At 47.5% G+C, this 24333-nt stretch overlaps 1 protein-coding gene across 4 annotated transcripts in view; it reads right to left on the bottom strand.

Annotated features, from left to right (window-relative positions):
• cadm1a (cell adhesion molecule 1a) overlaps positions 1-24333 on the bottom strand; it is a 277211-nt gene that overhangs the window by 47304 nt on the left and 205574 nt on the right. For all 4 annotated transcript variants that reach the window (XM_061248849.1, XM_061248848.1, XM_061248846.1 and 1 more), the window contains 4 exons: positions 19531-19677; positions 8691-8843; positions 7911-8048; positions 2887-3048 (listed from right to left, as the gene is read on the bottom strand). In XM_061248849.1, coding sequence (XP_061104833.1) covers positions 2887-3048; positions 7911-8048; positions 8691-8843; positions 19531-19677 — 600 coding nt within the window. The remainder of the gene's footprint in view (positions 1-2886; positions 3049-7910; positions 8049-8690; positions 8844-19530; positions 19678-24333) is intronic.

The following is a 24333-nucleotide window of genomic DNA, read 5'->3' on the forward strand; positions in this document are numbered from 1 at the left end:
CCATTGCTGCAGCATTGCACATATATTCAGGCCTTACACTAGCCAGCAGCCACAGGAGCATGTACCCTGCTCCTGCCAAATGGCTGAAACTAAGCAAGCATTGGCTTGGCTAGTATCTGGAAGGTGAACATGGTGGCGTTTTCTAGTTGCAGCTGTAAAGGCTGAGCCAGCAGGAGGCCATCTTCCCTCTGGTCAAATAAACAGCAGTGCATCGATGGGGGCGCTGCGCTGTAGGACACGCCGTCTTCCGGATGAGACATTAAAGCGAGGTCCTGATAGACTGTGGTCATTAAAGGTTGAGACTCATCACTCAGAGGAGGGTGTTTCCTGTTGGGTTAGGGTTATGGTTAGGGTTTGGCCGATGTGTGGTCAGTGTTCTGGTACAAAACGACTGTTGTGCATCGCCCAGGTGGGGGCAACACATAGGTGGTGGTTGAGGCAAGTTTGTCCCTGATCAGTATAAAGCATTCCGAGTGTCAGAAAAGAATGATGAATAATATTATTATTATTAGCAAGAGGGTCCCTGAAGAGTGCGGTGTCAGCACCCTCTTTCTTCTGCTCACCTACAGCAGCCCCTCATCTCCTCGCCCAGAGAGCGGTTGAGTTTAATGTGCAGTGCTGCACAGACCATGCAGCACCTCCCGCACGCGGGCCTGTTTCTGCACCCAATGGACCACAGGAGCCTCCTGCAGGATGTGCCAAACACCAGCGCCAACCTGACACTGTGGTACGGAGTGCCTGTGTGTGTGTGTGTTTCTGCCCGTGTGTGTGTGTGTGTGTGTGCCTGCGCATGTGCGTGAGTGTGTGTGTCTGTGTGTGTGCGTGCATGTGTGTGTGTATGTGTCTGTGCCTGTGTGTCGAGAGTGTGTGCCTGTGTGTGTGTCGAGAGTGTGCCTGTGTGTGTGTGTGTGTGTGTGTGTGTGTGGGAGGACTCCACTATGCTCCAGAACAGTGTTCATTGATGTGGCCTGAGCAGAGCTCCTCCTGTAACTGTAAGGGAAGTGTACCATCCCATTCTCCCATGCTATATGCTCATCTCCCCCTCAGCACTTTCTGGAGGCTCTGCAGTGGGGATGCCACCGTCCCCCTTTACTCTAGCGGGGGACGAGTTCAGACAGGAGGCGCAGTGAGAGTCATCCTTCACTCCATTTCAAATGCCTTTCTTACATCTTTACACAGGCAGCATGGATCACTATACGACCAGAAACCATGTATATGAAGTTAAAACAATGTCAGAAGGAAAAAAATCCTTTCTAAGGAATTCTAACTGATCTTGGCAGCATTTTTTAATTATAATGACTTTTTTCCATTTGCTTTATTTTTGTCTTTTGAATTATACTTTTCACAGGTGGGGATGGGATGAGACGAGTGTGGTGTGTTTATGCCATCTGGCCATTCAGCACAAAACTTAAATAACTACTTTGCATATTCATGAAAATAGTTAAATGAACGACATGACAGAGATATACTGTATTTCTACACATTTCAGGGCCCACCACATGCATGATGTCACATCTTACACAATGTTCCCTATAGGTGAGAGTGAAGAGCGACATCACTCTTTTTATTTTTTATTTTATTTTTGCTAAAAAAAAGTCCCCCAGTTTTGGCAAACTCCATAGCGCTGCATGATCATAATGCCCACGTCACAAGCACGGCTGCCCTTGCCGGCCTCGAAACACATCGAGGACCGACACTCGCCCGAACCCGTTTCGGGTCCGCAAGCCCGACTCTAACAATCGCTATCGTACTTCTCTCCCTTCCTTCAAACCGAGCCCCATGAACGCGGCGCCCCTGCCCGCTGGTTGTCACGGTGGCCTAATTCCAGCCCGGTCCACGGCGGTTCTGCCTCCGCGGCGTCGGCAGCGAGACCAGCTCCAGCCCGCAGGTTTAAAGGTATGGAAAAGAGTTTATTTTTATCTGCTTTAATCCCAGATTGCCGAAATGTCAAGCTGTTGCAGATGAGCTGATCCTTCCTGTCTTTTATGTGGAAAGGTCAGTCCGAGCCTCCCTCCTTCCCCGGTAAACGAGCGTGCCGTCGCCGCCGCCCTGGAAAGGCTAAGCTGCGGGCGGGCGCTGCATCTCCGCGTGACGCTGCCGTCCGTCTCCGGACCCCCCCCCCCCCCTCCCCGCCGCAACGCTCCTCTCTTAACCCCTTAAACCCCTCCCAGGACCGCGCGGGAGAGAGCTGCCACATCCAGGGCGGTTACACTGCAACACTCACTGAGAACAGCCGCTTTACCACCGTCCCTTGACCGGGTAAAGTCAGGGGCGATGAGGACAGTCTGGCCAATCAATAGGACTAATTGTTCAGTTAATTACCCGGGAGAAAAGAAAAGCAGAGCTGGCTTTAGATTCGAGGGAGCTATGAGGTGATCCCGGCCGTAGAGCTTGCACTATTCTGCAAAGGCTCAAATAGAAAGCGAGAGGCCTGGTTTAAAATAAGCACATTGCGTACACGGAAACGCACGCCTACAGTATAAACAGCCATACATATATGAATAAATAATGTAATAGAAATCATAAATCTGTGAGGTATGTGCATTGCGTTATGACAGGCGGGAACCTAGGGGCAAAGCCTATTGTGAACGAACGCTGAGGCTTGTGTCACGTGACTACGAAGACAAGATTGCGGTCGAGTGAGGTAACGTACAGGCAGCGGTTCCCAACATTTCTCAGCCAGCGGGCCCACCTCAAAGTCTCAGGGCCTTCTAAGGTCAACACCATCCTGCATTTCATTGTGACTGAATGTCATTTCTAGGGACCGGCGCTGGACCGTGGACCGTCGTTTGGGAACCATGGTCCTGCGGCACCAGGTCATCTGGGGTCCAGACACCGGGGGGGAGCCCGGGGGTGTAGTGTGGCTCGCAGGGGGCCCGTACTCACACTGCACTTCCAGGTACTTCTGCGCCTGGAAGTCCTTGACGGCCGGATGATCCACGATGCAGACCACAGGAACGCCGTCGTCTTCCCGGGACACGGTGAACGCCAGGCGGCTGGTGACGGTCGACATCCGATCGTCCGGGCTCGCCGTGACCTCCGACGTGCCTGCGAGGAACACCGCGGCCGTGGTGAGGTCACCCACAGCTCTTTGAACATAAACACCAACCGCCTTTCACAGCCACCGGCTCGGACGCACTGCCGACAGCCCGGTGATTAACACGAAGACAACGTGTCCTATCCAAGAAAATTGGTCCAGGAACAGTCTACAACCGAGAGGTCCTGGATCCTGTTCTAGCAGAAATTAAGCACCATTACAGCCCCCTTCTTCAGCGTGAGTGGGCAGGAGGAACGTAAATACAGAATGGTTGGGATGAGTCAGCGTGCGGCTACAGGCGACAGCCTCGCCGTGTCATGCCAATAAACACAGCGCCCCAGAGGGAGGAGGGGAGGGCCGAGGGCAGCGGGGAGTCTTTGTGCGCTGGTCTATTCGGCAAAAAAGCGCACACATTCATCACGCCATCAAAATCAATTAAAATAATTCCATTGAGAAAGATGCCATATTGTGACATTTGTAAACACGCTAGGCTGAGCATGCATGCCTCTTTTCAATCGTTTTTTAATTTGGATTTCCCGGTAATTATCAATGTATATCCGCAAATTTCAAATGAAATTACTGGCTGAAGACCAGCTTATGAACTTGTTGTGAACCACGAGCCTGAGCTGGCCAGTGGAGAATGCCACCCTCCCCTCCCTGCAAGTCCCTTCCAAGCTTTCTTCCTACATGTCTTCCACGACTAAGAAATAATGTTTTACTTAGCTGGCGCTTTTATCCAAAGCTACTCACAGTTGATTAGACTAAGCAGGGGGCAATCAGGGTTAAAGGCCTCGCTCAAGGGCCCAGCAGGATCTTATCGTGGCTACACCGGGGCTTGAAACACCAACCTTCCTGCTCCCAGTCATATACCTTACCAACCGTGGTCTCTGGGTTCTTCTGTGGGCATTTCGGCCAGGGAAAACTGCGAAGCTTATTGCGACAAATCCACCTTCGGGTGAACAGTAGACCCTGAATGAACACATCTCATGGGAAATGTGAGTAGGCCCCGCCCCATACAAGGCTGTCCCCTCACAGGGTCTCGTCCTCATGGGCAAAATTCCCCGCCCTGCAAAGTGGCTCTAATTCCCTCTTAATAAAGCTTAAGTGTGCAAATCGTTCCGATCGGACGACCAAGAAGGAAATCAAATGACATAAGCGGAAACGTGGAGGATTAACCTTGTCCAACACAATAAGAGTACGGCGCCTCAATGAGCCAATTAGGACGAGGTTATAAACTCTGCACTACCCGGGAGAAGTTTCATAACCCTCAGAGTTTACCAATAACATGATTAAAGAAATAACATTTGCAGTTCGGGGTGCTTTTCATTTACAGCAGAGCTGGGCCTGAATACTTCTCCCAGCAGAAGGAAATGAGCGCTTCAAGCCCAGGTTATTAAATCTTTTTTCTTTTTTTTTATGAATTTGACCAAATGAACTCTACGGCATACTGCGAGTAAAAGCTAAATAATTCATGGTTTTAATTTGTATGTGTTCTCTTCTATTTCACAAAAGAACGGGAGAGAAAACTGGTTTAACTCCCGCCTCTCCTATACCGCTTTTACTCCTAATGAGTTGTACTACTGGCAGTAAATCTGCAGGAGGGAGACATACTTTTTTTTCCCGTAGTTCACCAGCGCATGTGATTTAGTACCGCAGGTAAGGCTTGGCTTAGTCCCTGGCTGTAAATTGCGTAGCCAGAGGTCAAGGGTCGAAACGAGACCGGTCTTTGCCCTCACTGACTGGTCACCAACGCACCAAGGTATCAAGCAAGACTAATCGTTTGTGATGTTGATGAACAAATTGTATGTTGTCCTATAACAAAGAGATATGCCCTCACAGATAAGACGAATATGGGCGTCAAGTTAAGGCCTCTGTGGGTATTTAAGCCAGGCTAGATGACCAGTGTGTTGAAAGCTGCTGACCTGCGAATTTGTTTTGCGTTTCACTGATCTTCTCGCTGGCCGGCGTGGCATTCAATGAACTCTGAACTTTTTCTCTAGTGAAGTGTTTGTGGAGTGTGTGTGAATTTCTGCATTGACCTGACCGATTTATTCCACAAAGAGGAGCTGGGTCCAAACAACCGCAAACTAAAGCTGGGAAAGCCTGACACACCATCGCACTGACCGGTGCAAATTCAGGGCGGTGAAGAAAAGCTGGCCTCCTCTCCTCTGAAGTGTTCCCGCCAGCTTCTTTCTTCACAAAATGGTGGACTGGCGGAGCTCTGCTGTAGCCCGGTCAAACGGGCGCGGCCCACACCAGGCGGAGCCGAAGCAGGGCAGAGCGAGAGCGTCTAACTGACCGCTGCTGCGTGATGAGGCGAGAACAAAACCCACCACCGACCGCACAACCGCCCCCCTCCAGGGGGCGATGTTACGCCCAATTATGCCCTTCCCTGCCGCGCTAGCCGCGGTGTGAACTGGCAGCGGGGCTCTGAAAAGACCAGGGGATGGATCATTATGATGGACCCAAGTGCCGGAGCAGGATGAATTTACTATATTTACCACTCTGGAGTGAAAGTGCAACACATCTATCAGACAACTACTAAGTGCCAAGACAGGCGGGTTCTCCGGGGCCCTTACGGTTGAGTTATTCCAATTATATTCATATCCTAAAATGATTTTTTAAAATACTACAGGGTGATTTAAAGCGATTTAAATGTTCCTTTTTGCAGCTGCTAATATGCTAATGATAATTGTTTCCTTTGTTCAGTCTTGATGTATGATGCCAGTGTTCAACCCCCCCTCCTTCCCCACATAATCCTCTCCTTTTACTTCAGTTCAGTACAATGCAACTTGAATGAAAAGGAGTAAAATTAAAAATGGCCACCCATTCCACACTCGATTCTTGATTACCGTCTGTAATTCTGCCTTTTTACACAAAAAGAAAAAACTATATCCAAAGGCACACACTGGCAAATGACCCTGGCATAGTCTCGTCTCTTTAGTATATTAAGGAAAAGGTGTCTGATGACATTGCCGCTGTGTTTGTGTGTTTGTGTGTCTGAGTGTGAGTGTGTATGTGTATGTGTATGTGTGAGTGTGTGTGTGTGTGTGTGTGTGTGTGTGTGTGTGTGTGTGTGTGTGTGTGTATGTGTCTGAGTGTGAATGTGTGTGTGTGTGTGTGTGTGTGTGTGTGATTTAAGGTATAGTCTCGTCTCTTTAGCATATTAAGGGAAAGGTATCTGATGACACTCAAAAATAACAACTACTTAGCTCATACTGCTGAGAAGGCCTTTCTGGTCTGCCCATTGCAAAGGAGGAAAGTTCTCTCAATTCATTTTTTTTTTAATTTTTTTAAATTAATTATTTAAAAAAAAAAACATTTTTTACTTTGTCAATCAAGATCAACTAATAATTTCTATATCTATTAATAGCCTAGACATATAGGTAAATCTGCAATTGGCCTAAAATAGTTCCATAATGCACAATATATGAAGCACTTTGATATAATTTGTAACCCCAAATGTGGGGTTGCCAAGAAAATCCCTGCAAGAACTCTCAGGAAGTGAGATTACTCCACTTGCTTTGCAATCTTGGAAAACGTATCAAAAGTAATAAATAAATAGTTTTAGTTTTTGTCTGTCGCATATTGTCAGTGCATGTGACAAATGGCAAAATTCAATGGCAATTCAAGATCCTCAACATGCAAGACTAATTCCTCTGGAGCCACAACGCCGCTGCTCTTTGATCTGCACTGAACCGCACCAGATGTCGAGGTATGAAATGAAAATAAAATAAAAGATGGAACTGCAAGAACGACGTGGGAAAAGACGGCTTAGCATAGCCTGGAACTACAGAATTTACATTACCAAGTACGAAGGGTGTAACCTTTGAGTGATATTTAAAGGGAAAAAGTGATTATCCTAAAGGATATTAGACTGAATGATGAGAATGTTTAATTAAAAATAAATCCACCCAGCATGAAAGCCAAAAGCAATTTTGAGTGCGAGCGCTGGTGATGTAATGATGATGGTGAAAGCAGAGCGTCCTTCTCTCTCTATCGCTCACAACCTACAAATCAACGAGAACAGCGATGAAGCCTTCTCACCGCCTTCAGAAAAGACTTCATTTACTCTTACACAGCAGGCCACATAGTGCAACGGCTGATTAAAACAAACAAGCCCGATTTAACTAGGAAGACTTTACAGTTTCTGAAGACCGAAAAGTCAGGACACTTTCTGATGCCCTCACGCACAAATCCAGTATCGGAATGAGAAAACTTCATTTTGCAGATGTCATCTATTTAGACAAACAGATTTAATGAGCACCACAAAAAGGGTAATCAATAGGATATTAATGAAAGTTAACCAACAGCATGAAAATTGAAAATAGAAAGAAGAAAAATGTAAACTTTATTCGTGTGTACGTATTTCTAGTCAGCAATTCTGCCTCTACGTCAATGTTGTGCCGATTACTTTTCACTCACTTCATTCAGTTGCATGGAATATGTTTTCACGCTGTTGTTGTTACCTCAAGCGTGATTCGCTGTATTCTCGCTTTGCGGGAGATATACGGCGCTTGTAATCGGCCGACCCAGAGAGGGTTATTTAAACCGCCACCCCTGCTGTTTAATGGAGGAAGGTGCTTAGGAGCCGATTAGACGTGCTGGAGGTTTGGCCTCTCATTAATGACTACACGCTCGGTACAATGCGCCCTGTTCGTGTGGGCACTGTTTGTCGTAGGAGTTGAAAAACGACAGCTCCTTCCAAGGCGAAGTCGTGGTTCCTAATTTAGGCCTCGGCTTTTAGAAGAATAATAAATAATCACGACTCATTGGTCTGGCTTTAAAAACACTACAACATCCACAGTGTACAGCTGGACAGGCACAATTAAGGCATCCGTCGGGGTGCGTGGGGACTCTTCCCCGGACCAACCTTGCAGCTCCTTGTCTCCTTTCATCCATCTGATGACGGAGGCCGGCTTGCCGCCCGCAGCCGTGCAGTTCATCTCCGTTTCGTTCCCCTCGCTGACCACGCCTTCCTCCGACTTGATGATTGGGTAGCCTGGCGGGACTGACATCACAGCAGAGCATTTGAAGGAAATGACCCAAAGACCTTAACAACTGTGTAAATATGAGGCATTGACAATAAAATCAACTGACAGCAGACAGTGGCTCCATCCCAGGCAGGACATAAAACGGCTTCATACACAAATTATACAACATACTTCTATGGGGCCCCAAGGCATGTGGGAGGGATTTAGAAGTGCCTAACCATCAGTGGTGAGTTTACTGCAGGCTGCTACCTCCTGCCACAATGGTATTGGATTGTGGTCATGAGGTTTGCACTTTCCAAAAAAAACGTGCAGGTCAAAATGCTCCACGCCTGATACACGCCCAGCTGTGATGCAACTAGCTAATTGGCATCGCCAGCTGTTAATTGTGACTGTACAGCCTTACTATCTCAGACGTCCAAGCAATCTACAGCAGCTTGTAAGCTCATAGAAATGCATGCGCTATAAGACGCACAGGCTGGTTTTTGTCAAGCTTCATAAAAAATGGATCTCGACCAACATCAAAATCCATCAAAATCCTACACGTGTGATGTGTGGTCGGCACTTGGGCGTGATTACAGCAGCTGTCCCTGTCCATCACACGTGTGGCATTCGGCAGTGTTGTGGGTGTGTAGCGGGGAGTGAGGGGGCGGTTGTTGTACCCAGCACAGTGATGTCTGCGTAGGCTTCCTGTGGAGGATCGGTGTAGAGCTGGCACACATATCTCCCCTCGTCGGACAGCGACACGTTGGACAACGACACCCGCAGCTCGTTGTCCGAGAAGTTGACCAGCTGGAACCGGCTATCCTTCAAGGCTGTGGAAAGTAACACAAGCGAGGAGTTTAAAACTTAAAAGGGTAGGACCCAGGACAAGCGGATGCGAGTGCATTCATTCTGGTCTGTATTTTCTCCCGAAAAATCAAGAGAGGTAGAGCTTTGTGGTTTATGTGGTTTGAATCCATAACTAAAAAAAAATCTATTTTTTCTTTTGCTTCCACAAGACAACCTTACCAATTCGATTTTACACAGTGCAGCACGTCTTGCGCAAGTCGATCCAACTGAGCATTTTCACAAGCTACACCTGTCTCCTCAGGAAGAAGTTATTTTTCATTACTCAATGTTCATTCACTTCTGAGGTCTAGTGGTCTTGTTCAGGGTCTTTCTCCCAATTAGAAGAGGAACTAAAAAACACATACTTTTTTTGGTGTAGAGAAACAGGTTAGTACATCTTTCCCCTGAAGTGACAGTGAAACTTCCTAGTGCTATTTTTGAATGGATATTTTTGATAGTCTTTGTTTCTGAAAACCAACTGGCTTGACAACGGTGGGTATGGAGGAACTGAGGCACCAATTTTTTAAGCAAGAAAATACATATGAAGAAATTTCAAAGAGCAACTTGTATGGTGCTTTTATGCTTCCAGAGGTTGACGTTGTGCGCATAATAATTTTATAGTGCTATACTCAATCATAAACATACATTTTCATCATTTATGCTGGAGGTACTTCTCAGGAGCTGCAAGCTCTTCACTCCCAAGGAACATGCAATTACGCTGCTATAGGAAGGTACTCCAGAATTTAGATGATTGCCGTAGTTTCAGGTTGCATACACCATAGGAGGCAGGGTTTTCCCTGCCATTATAAGACTTAGAAGCCGCACCTAATTGTAAAAAAAAACATTTTAATACGCAGTGCTGAAGCTAAAATAAAATCAACCTGATAAAAACATTTGCCTGTATCAGCTGTAGTGTCTGACAGCCTGTCAATGCACAGCCTCCAAGGCAGTAGATGGCTTGCAACAGTGTATCTGTTTTGTTACCAAGCAAGCACTAGTCCTGGCGTCCTTGAAACGGCAACTCTATATCGCACCCCGCTATAGAGTTGCTGAGTTAGTAAAATAAAATTAAATCGAGTTGAGCCGGAGCACCATTTTTCCAAAATCAACTAGCCTACGAGTTAACATTACGAGTAAATAATTACCATCTGGACAGCTTTCCAGCTTCAGTCTCTGTGAGCCATCTGCATTTGGAGAGTTTAGCTTGGTGACTACTGGGATCCATAAAAAAAGGCAACATCGACAGTTTCTTTTCATAGCTCATCAACATACTTTTAGTCAGTCTTTAGCTAATGTTAAAGGGATAGCTTGCATGTCAGGCTCAAAGAACAGCCATTAGCTTAGTTAGCCAAAAGCCAGCCAAATAACATTCATTCATTAGGGGATGAAAAAATCACCACCTGCCAGCTATTTAAAAGACACAATCAATAAACCAAACTCAAATCAACATGTTTTCATATGTTTATTGGCTTGCATATATACATATCCTGTAATGAAAACGTGCCAATATAGCAAAAAACATAATATATTTGTTTGGACTACTTGCTTAAACCAACAGAAACAAAAGTTGCTTGGCTACTCTGAATGCACTTACGGCAGTACGACTTCTCAGGGTTGCCGATGACAGGTGCACCAGTTTTTGTTTACCATTTGCCTCGTCTCCCTCTCAGCTGACACAGCTTCAGAAAGTTGCGCTCCCTCTCTTTCTGCCCATGCCCTCTCAAACTCCTTACGCTCCTCATTCGAATATTCGGGTTGAAACGTGTAACCCTCAGCATCAGTTGAAAAAGTGAATGTCATCACTGCCACTGAAAATTCTTTAACTGCCGTTTCCAGCCAGAGAGTAACAGTACATTACATTACATTATTGGCATTTGGCAGACGCTCTTATCCAGAGTGACATACAGTTGATTAGACTAAGCAGGAGACAACCCCCCCCCCGGAGCAATGCAGGGTTAAGGGCCTTGCTCAAGGGCCCAACGGCTGTATGCATCTTATTGTGGCTACACCGGGATTAGAACCACCGACCTTGCGTGTCTCAGTCATTTACCTTAACCACTACGCTACAGGCCGCAGCACTGTTTTTACAATTTATCAATTTGGCAGGAGGTACAAAGCTGATCAGTTTTGTTGATGTTATAGGCTACACACAATTAATTTAAATCATATTGTTAATCATAGTCCAACGTCCTTTTTTCACAAATATGCAAATGACAACGGTCCAAAATTATGTGAAAACGCAGTTTTGTTTATCAAGTAACACAACATTTTGGATGATAAATACACTACGCCCAGTGCCACAGCACCTAAGCCCTCTGAAATGCCAGGGTAAACCCTGGGAAGTAGTTCCAACAGAAAACACCCCAGAACATGTACGAGCGCTTTAAGAATGAGTTAGCTGGAAAGTGCAGTGGAGGGTGTGATGGCATGCGGGACATGAAAGCACAGCTCTGCTCCCTGGTAAAATGAATGGGTCTGACAGGAGCTGTTCACACTACTCAGAGCTTTCTCACCCCATCACTGGAGTCTGGAGAAAAACAGCCTGAAACTAATGAACAAATAAGACAATTATCTAGAAAATAAACATCCATCCTCGGAGACTTTAACAAAATGTGTCCTGCTGGGAAGAACCTCTGATTATCCCAAGCAGCTGATAATGGCATCTCACATTGGGGACCAAACAGAACTGAATTAAAATAAAGAAAGTAATGTACAATTTAATGGATGGGCAGTACCGTGTCAGTCAGCAGACGTGACTGCTGAATAGAGGCCAGGGCGAGATTCATACTGAGCCAGGTCCCTTTACTGATTTACATCCACAGCACTAAGAATGGTCTTCACAGCACTAAGGATGGTCTGTAGCGTAAGGTTAAGGTAAATGACAAGATCGGTGGTTTGATCCCCGGTGTAGACACAACAAGATCCGCACAGTTGGGCTCTTGACCCTTAACCCTGCATTGCTCCAGGGGAGGATTGTCTCCTGCTTAGTCTAATCAACTGTACGTTGCTCTGGGTAAGAGCGTCTGCCAAATGCCATTAATGTAATGTAATGTAATGTGTTCACAGCACTACGACTGGTCTTCACAGTACTGAGAAAGGGTCACAGCACAGACCATCGTTAAGGGACTCACTGGTTGCAAAAAGGGTTGAGCACCAGGCTGGACCGCAGACAAGCAGTCCGATTAGATTAAGATTCCAGTTTATGACAAAAGATAATGGCAGAATAACTTTTCGGCCATTGTTTAATTACAGTGGTTATAAAACCCCTCATAGACATAGTAACTTTGGCTGTACTGCAGAATGGCCACATATTATAGTTTGTACTGCAGATATAACACGATGCCAACTTTTAAATAATTCTGTGTGGAATAAGCATTTCACTGAAGTAAGCAGGTAACTGATAATTAGATTCAAAGTTTGTGTCTGTAGCCGTGTCATCTTTACAACTTAATTTCTGCAGTAAGCGAGCTTTGTGCCATGCTTCAAAGACTGAAGTTCACCTGTGATGTTTCATTCATGACACCCCTTTTTATCGCGTTCCCCACACCACGATTGTGCAGCTCTGGAGATTTTGGGAGGAGCACTGGGTCGTTCAGGTAGCTGGTCATGGATTTCTGACCCTGAAGGGCAAGGAATCGGCAAACATCACAAGGAAAAGGGGCACCACCCAGAAGGGGGACAGGGCATGCGGTGAAATCACCGCAGGGTGTAGGCGGTGCAGCGTATGAAGATGTAGGTGCTTTAGAGAGAGAGTCTAATCCAAATGGACTGCTCTCTTGATCTCCAGCGAGGACTCAGCCGCAGGGATCTGAAGACTGAAGATGCCAGGCTAGGAATGAAGGGTGGTCCTCCAACATATACTGCACCAGAATGATCTACTGACTGTGTGTGTGTATAAGTGTATGGGCGTGTGTGTAAGTGTGAGTGTGTGTGTGTGTGCGCCAGTCCTGCGTGCATTAAAGAAAAAACTGATTAATAAAACATTGGGGGAAAAAAAAAAAAAAAAGGAAAAAAAAAAAGACCTTGACAGGGAAGTCCCACATGTGCATAACGCCGGTTCTATGGGGAGATGAGAGAATGAGAACAGAACAGTATGCTCTGCTTTAAGCTCTCCAGGCCATGGCGGACAGCCCCACCCTGGAGCGTCGCCATCTCCCCCATCCTCGCGCTGGGCGGCGTCTTCAGCATCGCGCGACAATAATGCTAATTAAGGCGCGGCGTGAAAGCCGGGGACCCAGTCGTCAGGGAAAGGGGCAGTTTAAAGCTAACGATTTAATTCAATTTTATTGACTGAAGAACGCACAGGGATTAAAACTTGACGCTAAAGAGCGGGGTGCGGATGATGCAGTTTGTAATCTATTGTGACTAAAGTCGGGTTTGGAAGTGAAGGGAATAATTAAATCTTTATGAAAATGCTAATAAGTGTGGTGTCAGGCTTAATGGGATGAGCTGGAGCGCAGCGACCGAGAGGCGTCTCATCACATCCACTCACCCCTGTGGGATTTAGGCTAACTGCACACCCCTGTGACACCTGACTCTCACCAAGAGAGTCAGGGACAGAGGGGTCCCCTGACCGGACACAGAGACGGGCCGAGGGCGAGGATTGTGGGTAGCGTAGCACAGCACAGAGCGAGCATCGCCACGTCACACCCACGGGGTCATTGGTTAACCTCGAAGGACCTTCAGACTGTGTGTGCGCGTGTGCGGGGAAGAGTCCTCACTTCCGTACAACAGAAGGCACTAGTGCACTTTTCTGTGACACGTCTGCTGGTTCTCAACACCAAAAGAACATTACCCGCATCGGAAGAAATGACATGAAAGGGTAAAGTTCGAGGCTGAGCGGCAGACTGAAGTGCACTCCTCGGCTACAGAATGCACTGCAGTGTATTAACAATGCTTGCTGTTAAATTATGCATCAGCTTTGAAAAGCCGGCAGTGTTTGTAAACTCTGGGCCCGGCGAGCGATGCAGACACATAAATGATGCCCAGAGTTTTTCCCCCGAGGGAGAAAGTACCTGGGAATGACAACAGCACGCGGCATTATATCAGACCTGCTTTGCTCCCCACCAAAAATGGCATATGATTATGAGCATTACGGAAAAATGTGCCTATTAGGGGCCATTACCATTCCCAGTGGCACCGAGTTCCTACCCTCAGACCACTGCTGGCCGATCTGTCGGCACACTAAAGCAGCAGAGATGCGACCAGGCTCGACCCCACAGCAGGACCACACTGGCCAGTTCCTTAATGTGCATCGGAAAAATGGCTCCATGATTTGAGCAGCCTACTCTGCTTCAGTCCTCAGTCTGTTGCTGGGCAGGTTTCTGCAGATACCTGAGACTGATCTGCTGAAATGTGCTTGATCAAAGGCCCAACCTATGGGAACCTGGACCGGACCAGAACCCTTCAGTAGCAGCAGTGGAGGGAAAACAAATCTACTGACATTCAATTCTTTCACAAAGTTGAAAAAAAAGGAGTTAACAAAAATCACATAACTTTTATTAAAAATCACTTCTTGAAAAAGAATTCCTCCATCAAATGAAATTAAGTGCTCTGAGATTGCCATAGGGAGCCAGCTCCCCGCTGACAGGTGACAGATGCACATGACTGCAGTTCAGCTCACCATGGAAATGAAGTGAATGAGGGAACAATTAAATCTTTATAAAAATGCTAATATGTACGCTATTGGGCTTAATGGGATGAGCTGGAGGGCAGTGACCTAGAGGCATCTCATCACGTCCATCCACCCTTACGGGCTTTAGAGCCCACCTCTCTGTCACCTGTCAGGAAGGGTCGCTGAGAGCACTCGCGATGGACTGGGCTCATTCCAGTCACTTATTCTCACTCCTCCATTCTCTTCCTAAGGGCGGCATGGATGGTGCAGTGGGTAGCACTGCCAGGTCCTGGGATCGAATCCCCGTTGGCCGGGGTCTCTCTGTCTGGAGTTTGCATGTTCTCCCTGTGTGCGCGTGGGTTTCCTCCGGGTACTCCGGTTTCCTCCCACAGTCCAAAGACATGCAGTTTAGGCTGACTGGAGAGTCTAAATTGCCCATAGGTGTGAGTGTGTGAGTGAATGGTGTGTGTGTGTGCCCTGCGATGGACTGGCGACCTGTCCAGGGTGTATTCCTCCCTTTCGCCCAATGTATGCTGGGATAGGCTCCAGCCCCCCTGCGACCCTGTTCAGGATAAGAGGGTTAAGATAATGGATGGATGGATTCTCTTCCTTGCGTGCTTTCCTGCTCCTTAACTCCACCCAACAGAGGACGCAAGGAAAGGATACAAGGATGCAGAAACCGAGGCAACACGTGTTAGGAAAACTGAGTGTCCTTGCACAACCGAGCGTCAGTGCGAGGCAGTCTATTGCAGATGTGCAATATGGAGAGATGTGGACCCACAGGTCAATCACTCAGACTTCTGCAACGGAAGTATCCTCACTGCGGCAGCGTTGTAATTTGCTCGTATAACCGTTTTACAAGACACATGACCGTTGGAATGCATTGTGATTCCTAGGCCTTTCTATTGGTTTTCTATAGGGTGCCTTAGTCCATAATGGGTTAAAGGTGGTGAACTTTGATTGATTTCTGGGTCAGGAAAGGCCCAAGGAGAGGAGGATGGATAAAATAAGTGATTGAAATGATTCCAAAGACTCAAGGGGTAGGATAGCAGGACCCATGGGTCATTAGGTCTTCTAAAAAAAACAGAGCCCCCGGTTCTCCACAGCAACAGAGGTGATGCATATCCCACAATAACCCGCTGGACTGCTGCTGCGCAAGGTTGAGGATTCGAGGGGAATATTAATAATTTTCAGCAGGGAGCGCAAAAATGGGTGTCATGATGTGCTTTCATCACTAACCGGTATGGCCCAATCAAAAGCACGTCCACTGAAGAGGGGAGTCACCTTAGTCACCGTGTGGTACTGGAATTTTGGGTCAGGCTAGCGGTTCTAAAAATCCACACGTGACCAGTAGCACTAAGCAGGCCTTAATGGTGCCAGTAGGATTAGTAACAATCTTAGTCACGTGAGGGAGGCACGTGAGGTACAGGCATTCTTGTGCACAAGGTGTTCTGTGCATGGGGCACATTGGTTCGAACATCAGTGGAAATTCAGTCGGAGCTTGGCAAAGAAGCCTAATAATTCTGTGTACTGGCAACTTCTACAGTGAGTAACCCTTCTCTTGCTTTGTTTCTTTCCTCCTGGGGCTTCCGCCTGGAGGTCATGGACCTCTGCAGCCCTACCCCTGCCCTGAGGTCATGGACCTCTGCAGCCCTACCCCTGCCCTGAGGTCATGGACCTCTGCAGCCCTACCCCTGCCCTGAGGTCATGGACCTCTGCAGCCCTACCCCTACCCGGAGGTCATGGACCTCTGCAGCCCTACCTCTGCCCTGAGGTCATGGACCTCTGCAGCCCTACCCCTGCCCGGAGGTCATGGACCTCTGCAGCCCTACCCCTGCCCTGAGGTCATGGACCTCTGCAGCCCTACCCCTGCCCTGAGGTCATGGACCTCTGCAGCCCTACCCCTGCCCTGAGGTCATGGACCTCTGCAGCCCCACCCCTGCCCTGAGGTCATGGACCTCTGCAGCCCTACCCCTGCCCTGAGGTCATGGACCTCTGCAGCCATGTTGTTCCCCTGGCTCATCATCACGGCTCGTCACATCCGGGAGCTCCAATTGCATCACCCTGCCCCTTTACAATGGCTAACTATACTTTCCATCATTTGGACTACCTACTATTCTGCAACAGGTTCAACCCATTTGAAGTGCTATAGTAGATGGCCAGGAGAGGATGGGCTCCCCCCTCTATAGCCGGGTTCCTGAGTTTTTTTCTCAATACTGTTTAAGGGTTTCTCTCTCCACTGGGGAGTTATTTTTTACCTCATCTATTTCCTTTTAGTCCTCCTGTTACTCTGTGTCTTTGTAACAGTCCTCTGTAAAATAAATAAAATTGAATTGAATTTCAGAAGGCTACAATCAATTCAAATCAGGGCATTAATGACATGTGGCAGCCCCAGCCATTTGAGTTCTCATATTTCGGAATATGAATAAGCTACGGGGGGAACAAAAATGTCAAAAATTAGGAATGAAAACTTTTTAACTGAAAAAAGTGAGGTACTTCTCGCACAACAATATGAAAGCAAACCAGCCGTGGAGGATTTCATAGTGCGCTCCCTCCACAGCCTAGACTACAACAAAGAGGTCCCTCTGCTAACAAACCTAACTGGTTCTGAAACACACCAACTGGGAGGACTCCGTGGCAATAACCCAACTAAAGAAATGAAATTAGGAAGTCAGAGCCTATATGAAACATCTTCTCTGTTTTCTTGAGCAGTACAACAGGGGGTGGAGTGAGAAGACTCAGCAGCAAAACTTTTGAGGAGTATTTCAAGACCTGAGAACAAGAGATTAACTGCGTCTCTCACCTTCAAGACTGACAGCCTTGCAAGAAACATAAATCAATACTGAAATAAATATATAAGCGCATCAATAATGACTGAAAGTTTCAAGCGGAAGAATGAGGAAATTTCAGAGAGAAAGGTCATTAAGACTGGTTCCTGACCTGAGGATTATTTTAAACTCAGCCACTGAGGAGCACAAAGGGGTTTGACCGGAACAGAGATTCAAGCACCGTTGAAGTTTTATAAAAATAAAAAAAACTGTTTCATAGAGGTTAGCAAACCAAAACAAACCAAGGGGAAAAAAAACAAAAAGATTTTGACAGTTCAGATATTGGGAATGCCCATGGGGACAGTCTAGTTGGCATTGTGAGAGACTTGCGTGACATTTCACACCTCAGCCATGTCCTGTTATTCATTTTTCATATGGCCCAGAGCTGTTTACTGTGAATAGAGGAGACCTCTGCAAAATATAGGCAAGTTTAAAAGAATACTTTATCAGAAATGTATTTTATTTATTTTACACAGTTGCTGAGAGGAATCCACACAGCTGACCTGGGTTTCTGAAAGGACGGTAGCGTGGTGGTGTGATAAATATACATCGAGTACCTTGCTAAACCAAAGGAGTAGGTAAAAGGGCAAGGAATTCAACAGGTACTGTGCAGTTTCTCCTGGGTGCCTAGTCCAGCAACAAGGTTATAACTGATTAACTACTCAGTCTAGAATCTGTTCCACTGGGTAAGGGATTATTAGCCATAGTTATGGCTGGGTAACACAGACTCCCATGACTAACTAGTAGCAGGGTCTCACCCACCTCATCGAACAAGTGGGCCAAGGGGTGGGACTGGATATAACGGTAAAAAGGATCAAAAACTGAGGAAACTAGTTAGAAAAAGTACCAACGACAAAAACAACAAGACACAGGAAAGAAAAGGCATGGTCCATCTCACAGCCGAGCGTAGGAAGGACAATGGGGGGCGACTTCAGAGGGAAGCGGACTCTTTCGGTCTTCCAAATCTTGCCGGCATTGTCTTCCCGGGGTTTTTAATCCGAAAGGCTCCATGGGACACGCCATTTATCCTAAATGACTGCAATCAATTCTGATTACTGGGCCCGGGCACTTTGAAAGGAACCCATCAGGATGTTATTAGCCAGACAAGGGACAATTATGGCCCTCACGAGGCCCGGACCACTGAGAACTGGAGCACCATCGCAGCCGAAGGGCAGGACGGGAGAAGAGGGAAAACCCCCATAGCCGCTCCGCTGCCCCTTTCGACGTGAGGACAGGGTCGCCCGTGAGAGCAGTCACAGAGACGGCCCTGCCTGCAGAAGGCTGCCACTTACTGAGGGAGTCGAGGAGTCAAGGAGACCTCCCCATAGAAGAGGAGTTGAAGATGTAGCCTCTAATGGCTGGAGTCAAGGACACGGCCACATGGGAGCGGAGTTGAGGCGACAGCCAATAACGGGTCGAGTCGCGTGGATGGAATCAAGTCCAGTGGGAGTCCGACAGGGAAAAGCCAAAAAGATACCGCGCTCCTCCCCACCGAAAGGGAGGGAAAGGGATGCTCTCTTTCAGGAAGGAGCGGCGCGAGGCGGCCATAAACGAGGCCGAGCCCCCGCCCTGCCTGAGCTCGGTGGGGGGCGACCGGGTCTTCAAAGCAGCAGCCAATCCCTGAGCGGGAGGGAGGATTTGGTATCGGGAGCGTGGCTCGGGGTCGAGCTCGGCGGAATGTGATGAGAGCGGTTTCTCTCTGAAATGTCAAAAAATGTCAAACACTCATTTTCTTATCCCTGCCCACACTTTTCAGAAAGCGTTCAGGCTTCTGTGCTGTCATTAAGACATCATTTTCCCATCATCCGTTTCGCTTAGAATACACTCTTTATTCAGGCTGACTAAGACAGCTCATGTCCGACACATTACCCATTTATTAAGCTGGAAATAAAAACTCACGCAACCCGCACTGTGCAATTTAGTCCACTGACAGGGCTTAAGGGTGGAACAGCTATGGCGTGAATAGGATTTTAACTTGCAAACACAGTTATAAGTCACAGAGGGTTTTTTCCCCATATCACCCAACACATGCAGTGATGAGACAAACACTCTTGAGTCTTTGAATTCTGCGCAACGTGTGAATATCCATGCATGTGTCACACCACGCAGCGATCATTTCAGATCCAGCAGCAGCTCGGTAATTGTGCTCTTGAACAGAAAGCGGTCAGGGCCGGGTTAGTAACCGGTAAAGGCGATTCAGTTTCCGGGGGGGGCGACGGGTATACTCACGCCTGGCGTCTCTGAAGTAGATGGTCTGTCTGGAGGGGTTGAGGAGCTGGATGACGGAGTCATCGTTGTTCTTGACTCTGCAGCTGAGGATGGCCACCTCCCCCTCCACCACGGTCACGTTATCCGTCACCAGATTCTGACTTTGGACTGGATTCAGAGGACAGAGAGGAAACAAGAAGAGGGGGGGGGGGGGCTTAATCCACAATTACACTGCTGCTGGCAGGCTGGCTCAATCGAAGAGCGGAATCTACGCCAGGAAAATCTCGCAAATGTGTGCATGCTCACACACATAAACACACGCGCGCACACATGCAAACACACACACGAGCGTGAGCGCACACACATGCACAAACAGACATTCACGCACACACACACACACACACACGCAAACACAAACACCCACACGAGCGTGAGCGCACACACATGCACAAAAACAGACACATTCACGCACAGACGCGCGCAGGCACACACGCACACGATCAGAGAAAAGGACCCTGCAGTGGGGGTAAGTATTGATTTTCAGGCCTGTGTAATTTATGTGCAAGTCTGGTTATTGCCACTCATGGTGGAAGCTAAGGCCTATGGCAGGCTGGGATATGAGAGCTGTTTGATGGGGGCTTGAATCAGACGGACCAGGTGCTACATCATCCCAGGGCCAGACAGGCGGGAGCCAGGAAAAAGGGCTCATCAATTTAAATAATTCACCGTTAGCATTTTTTTTTTGTATTCTAAAGAATGGGAAAACAAGAGGGGAAAAAAGTCCTGCTCTAAATTTATCACCAATCTCCTAAGATCCAATAGCCTGGATGTAATTGGACTGGGGCAGTTTGTGGAGAACACGAAATGCTGATTTGCACACCCTCCTTTTTAAGCACCGGTTGAAATCACTGCCGTTTAAAGTGCAGTGCAGTATAGGAGTTAGGGAACTGCGCTTGTTAAGTCAAAGCAGTTGGGTTCGATTCCCAATGGCCCCGCCATCGTACCCTTCAGCAAGGTACTTAACCTGAACTGCTGGAGTAAAATATCCGACAGTATAAAAACGCATGAAAAAAAAAAAAAAAAAAACGTAATCCCTCTAAGTCGCTGTGGATAAGACTGTCTGCTATATGTGGAAATGTGTGTATCTTTGTGTGGGCGGCGAAGCATACATTATCAAAGTAAGGGATCTGAATGTTCCTGTACTCTGATGGTGATTTAACCCGGCCTGTCAAACCAGGAGCCCTGGGCCTGTCAGGAAGTACGTGCTTTTCATTTCCCCGGACCCGCGCCGCGGAAACTGACGGCGGGCGGGTTTCACCGCGCGGAGACGTGAAGGTCGAAGGTTAAACGCTGTGCTCGCCGGGCCTCTGCTGGCCTCACGACTCGCAGGGGAAGAGCCGGTCCGTTTGAAAGCTCTTCAGACGTCTCCAGGGTAACTATCCAGCCCCGTGAATCACAGACAGAATGCACGCACACACATATACACACACACGCACGCACGCACGCACGCACGCGCCAGGGCAACTCAAGATACTCTCCTTTCACCGAAACAACAAAAACCCTGGCCCCTAATTTATCCAAGGTACAATAAGGTTTTTTTTCTTATTTATTTTTTTAATTTTATTTACCTATTTTTTTGATTGCCTGGCAACACCTAGGATCTTAAATGGCAACCATTCCCGTTTACCTCGCCTAATGCCTGCAAAACCTAATTTATGAGCATCAAATTAGCGCCGTTCAACAATGTTCATAATGAAGAGTGATTGGGTCTTTGAACTCCGCAGCACTATGGCAAAATGCAGCCAATATATCACACAGCAACAGCCAGAACCAGACTCTGACTCACTGAAAAAGCTCCACTGTGTCACCTTATCTAAAATTGAAGAAATATTTTAAAATGCAAATTAAGCTATGATGTGAGGTCTTTTTTTCAAACAAATACAACAGCAAAAATCCCCTCTGTTGGGCTACAGCAATTATAACATGGACATTCTTTATTAGTGTTATGAATGGTAATAAATATTATTGACTATGAGACCATTTGAGTTTACTTATTATCCAAATAAAAATGGCACTCCACTAATTTGATTAATGCTGCTGACTAAAATGTGTTCTGTCATTTGGGGGAGGGAGGGGTGATGTATTCTGAGTCAAAAGGCTTACTATGGCCAGATCTTGTTCTGAAAGGGGAAAATAATAATAAATTAAGCCACTAGGGGGCACCATTCTGTCAAAGCCAGTGAGGGAGGTGCATGTATTAGATGGACATTAACCAAGCCCAGTGGTAACCGGGTAACTGGAGTGATAAGGAGAGACACAACAAAATGGATGAAAAATACATGGTCGGTTTATGTTACATCATCCTTTTATACGTCCTATTATATAGCCTGCATTAGAGTACTTCAACAGACACAATCAGTCATTTCATATCTAATTACGCAACAGGAAATTGTCTATTTAGGCTAGGGTTTTTCTAATGGTCTGCGCACCAAAAAGGCAGCAGCCTGCAGTCCTAGAAAGGAGACTTAAACGAGGGGAATAGCACACTAATGGATACCGAGATTCAAACCAAGGTCAGGCTGGGAACCAAGCAAACACACAAGTTTCCCCTGAATGTGGGCGGCCGCTAAAACTGACAGTAAATAGTTTTGAGCGCAATTAACAGAGCTGAGGAGGCTGCGGGGACAGGGTCACTCCGGGGACAAGGACAGAGCGTCAGAAAGCCACTCCTCTGCCGGCGCTAAACGTGCCCAGCAAAATGGCTGCAATTAGACCTGAAAGAACAGCGGAAAGGGCTCAGACCCGCCATTTGCATAACTCCTTCAAACAGATTCGTGGCCTTTTCTTTACATGTAATTACCAGTGCTTGAAAATAGGGTGGTTGGGGGGTGCGGGGGGGCTGAACGGCGGTCGGACAGCCGCTGCCGAGGCGACAGACGGGAAACACCTGTGCGGCGCGTTTGCGGGCGGAGAGGTCGTCCCTCAGCGTCCGGGCTGTCACAGCTCAATTCCCCGCTCCCCTCCACGCGCCCGCGCACCTCGGGTTTTTCACCTCCGCCCTCCCGCTCTCAACCAGCCCGCTGCGTTTACCCAGCACGCCCGCACCTTTCCTTCCGCCGAGAAACTGACGGCAGCTGCATATCCGTGCATACACTGCACTACAGTTCATTCAGCTGACGCTTTTATCAAAAGTGGCTTACAGTTGATTAGACTAAGCAGGGGACAGCGGAGGGTTAGGGTTAGCTGTGCGGATCGTATTCTGCCGACACCGGGGGCTTGAACCACCAACCTTCCAGGTGCCAGTCATGTACCTTAGCCACTAGGCTACAGGCTTCCCCCACGTGTGTGCGGCACATGTACACACACATGCACGCTCTAATGTGGTTACTTTTCCAGATGCTGCCCTAATAACGGGTACAGCTGATAAGCCAGGCCAGCTAAGCCAGGGGGCTTGCTTTATGTACACACTGGCTTTACGGACGCAAGCCTGAAACATCTTTCCTGTGTGAAAATGCCCCAGAAGCTGATTATTAATAGCTGAACACGCACACAGACGCACGCGTGCACCAACCTCCCTCCCGCTCGTAAACTCGGGGTCGTGACCCCCGGGCGCTCGTTCGGGGCGCGGGCGCATTACGAAAATTGGGCTTGGATCTGCGGAGATGGCGTCGGCCGGGCTCGATAACGACCATCACCGGCGTGTGGGGCGGCTGCTGCAGCACCATTAAGGAGATGTTTGTTCGGCTGCTCTCCTTCCTCCCCGGCTGACGGCGGGGCGCCTCTGTAACCAGGCAGGGCGAAGAGGTTCACGCGGTAACGTTAACTCCAAACCGCCGCGCTCTCTCGCTCTCTCCGGAGAGCCGGTGTTTGTGGTGAGAATGGGCCGGGCGGCGACACCGCTGACCTCCCGCGGCGGCTCGAAGAGGTTGCTAACGGTAACGACGCTCTACTTGTGATGAGCTAAATCACAAAGCCATCATACCCCCATCATGTGGGGAAGAGGAGGAGGGGGGGAGGAAGCATTCTCCCTTACGCTTTTCACCTCGGGTCACCTCCAACGTCCATTTAGGTTATTACCAAAAACACGGATAAACCACTCTCTGAGGTCCAGCCAATCACTCCACGGTAATAACACTAAATTGGCGGTGGCTACGGAGAGCTTCCTGTGTTACCGTAAAGCACGTTTAGATTCAGAAAGGCAACAGATACTAAATAAATAAAAATAACTAACTTTAGCTATTATTAGTATTATTATAGTGTAATAATAATAATAATATAATACATATTTCCCAGATTTGTTTCATATTTTTTTGTATTGCGCATGAAATACCCACTGGTAGTTATATATTCATTGTCACCATAATTATTTTTCTTTTGTCAATTAAAATTCACAAAAGCACATAAGCCATTTAACAGCTAGCGGGTACGTTCTCAAGCAAACAACTCTTTGCAGTGGTTTTTTTTTCATCCTGTTTAACTTGAAGTACTCTGCCTCTCAGGAATTGGCTTAAATGTCCATTGTTAAATTTACAGTTCCACCAAATGAAGAGAAAAATCCTTGACAAAAAAATACACTGAAGTAAAACAATGCGCTTTTTTTCTCAAGGGGCCCTAGAACTGAAGCGGAGATTTCCCTGTTACTACCCTTATGTCGTCTTGTTTTACAGGCGGACTGCATAGCGCCGTTTCTACAAACTAATCTCCTCATGTGAGTCCCTGGAAGAGAACCAGACGCCCCTACAAAGCGACGGCTGTCCCTCAAACCCTCGTTCTCTGCTCACGAGTAGGCAACAGAGCCCGTTAAAATAAGCCAATGCATCTGTA

Source organism: Conger conger, chromosome 7, assembly GCF_963514075.1.
Source record: "Conger conger chromosome 7, fConCon1.1, whole genome shotgun sequence".
NCBI classification, from domain to species: Eukaryota; Metazoa; Chordata; class Actinopteri; order Anguilliformes; family Congridae; genus Conger; species Conger conger.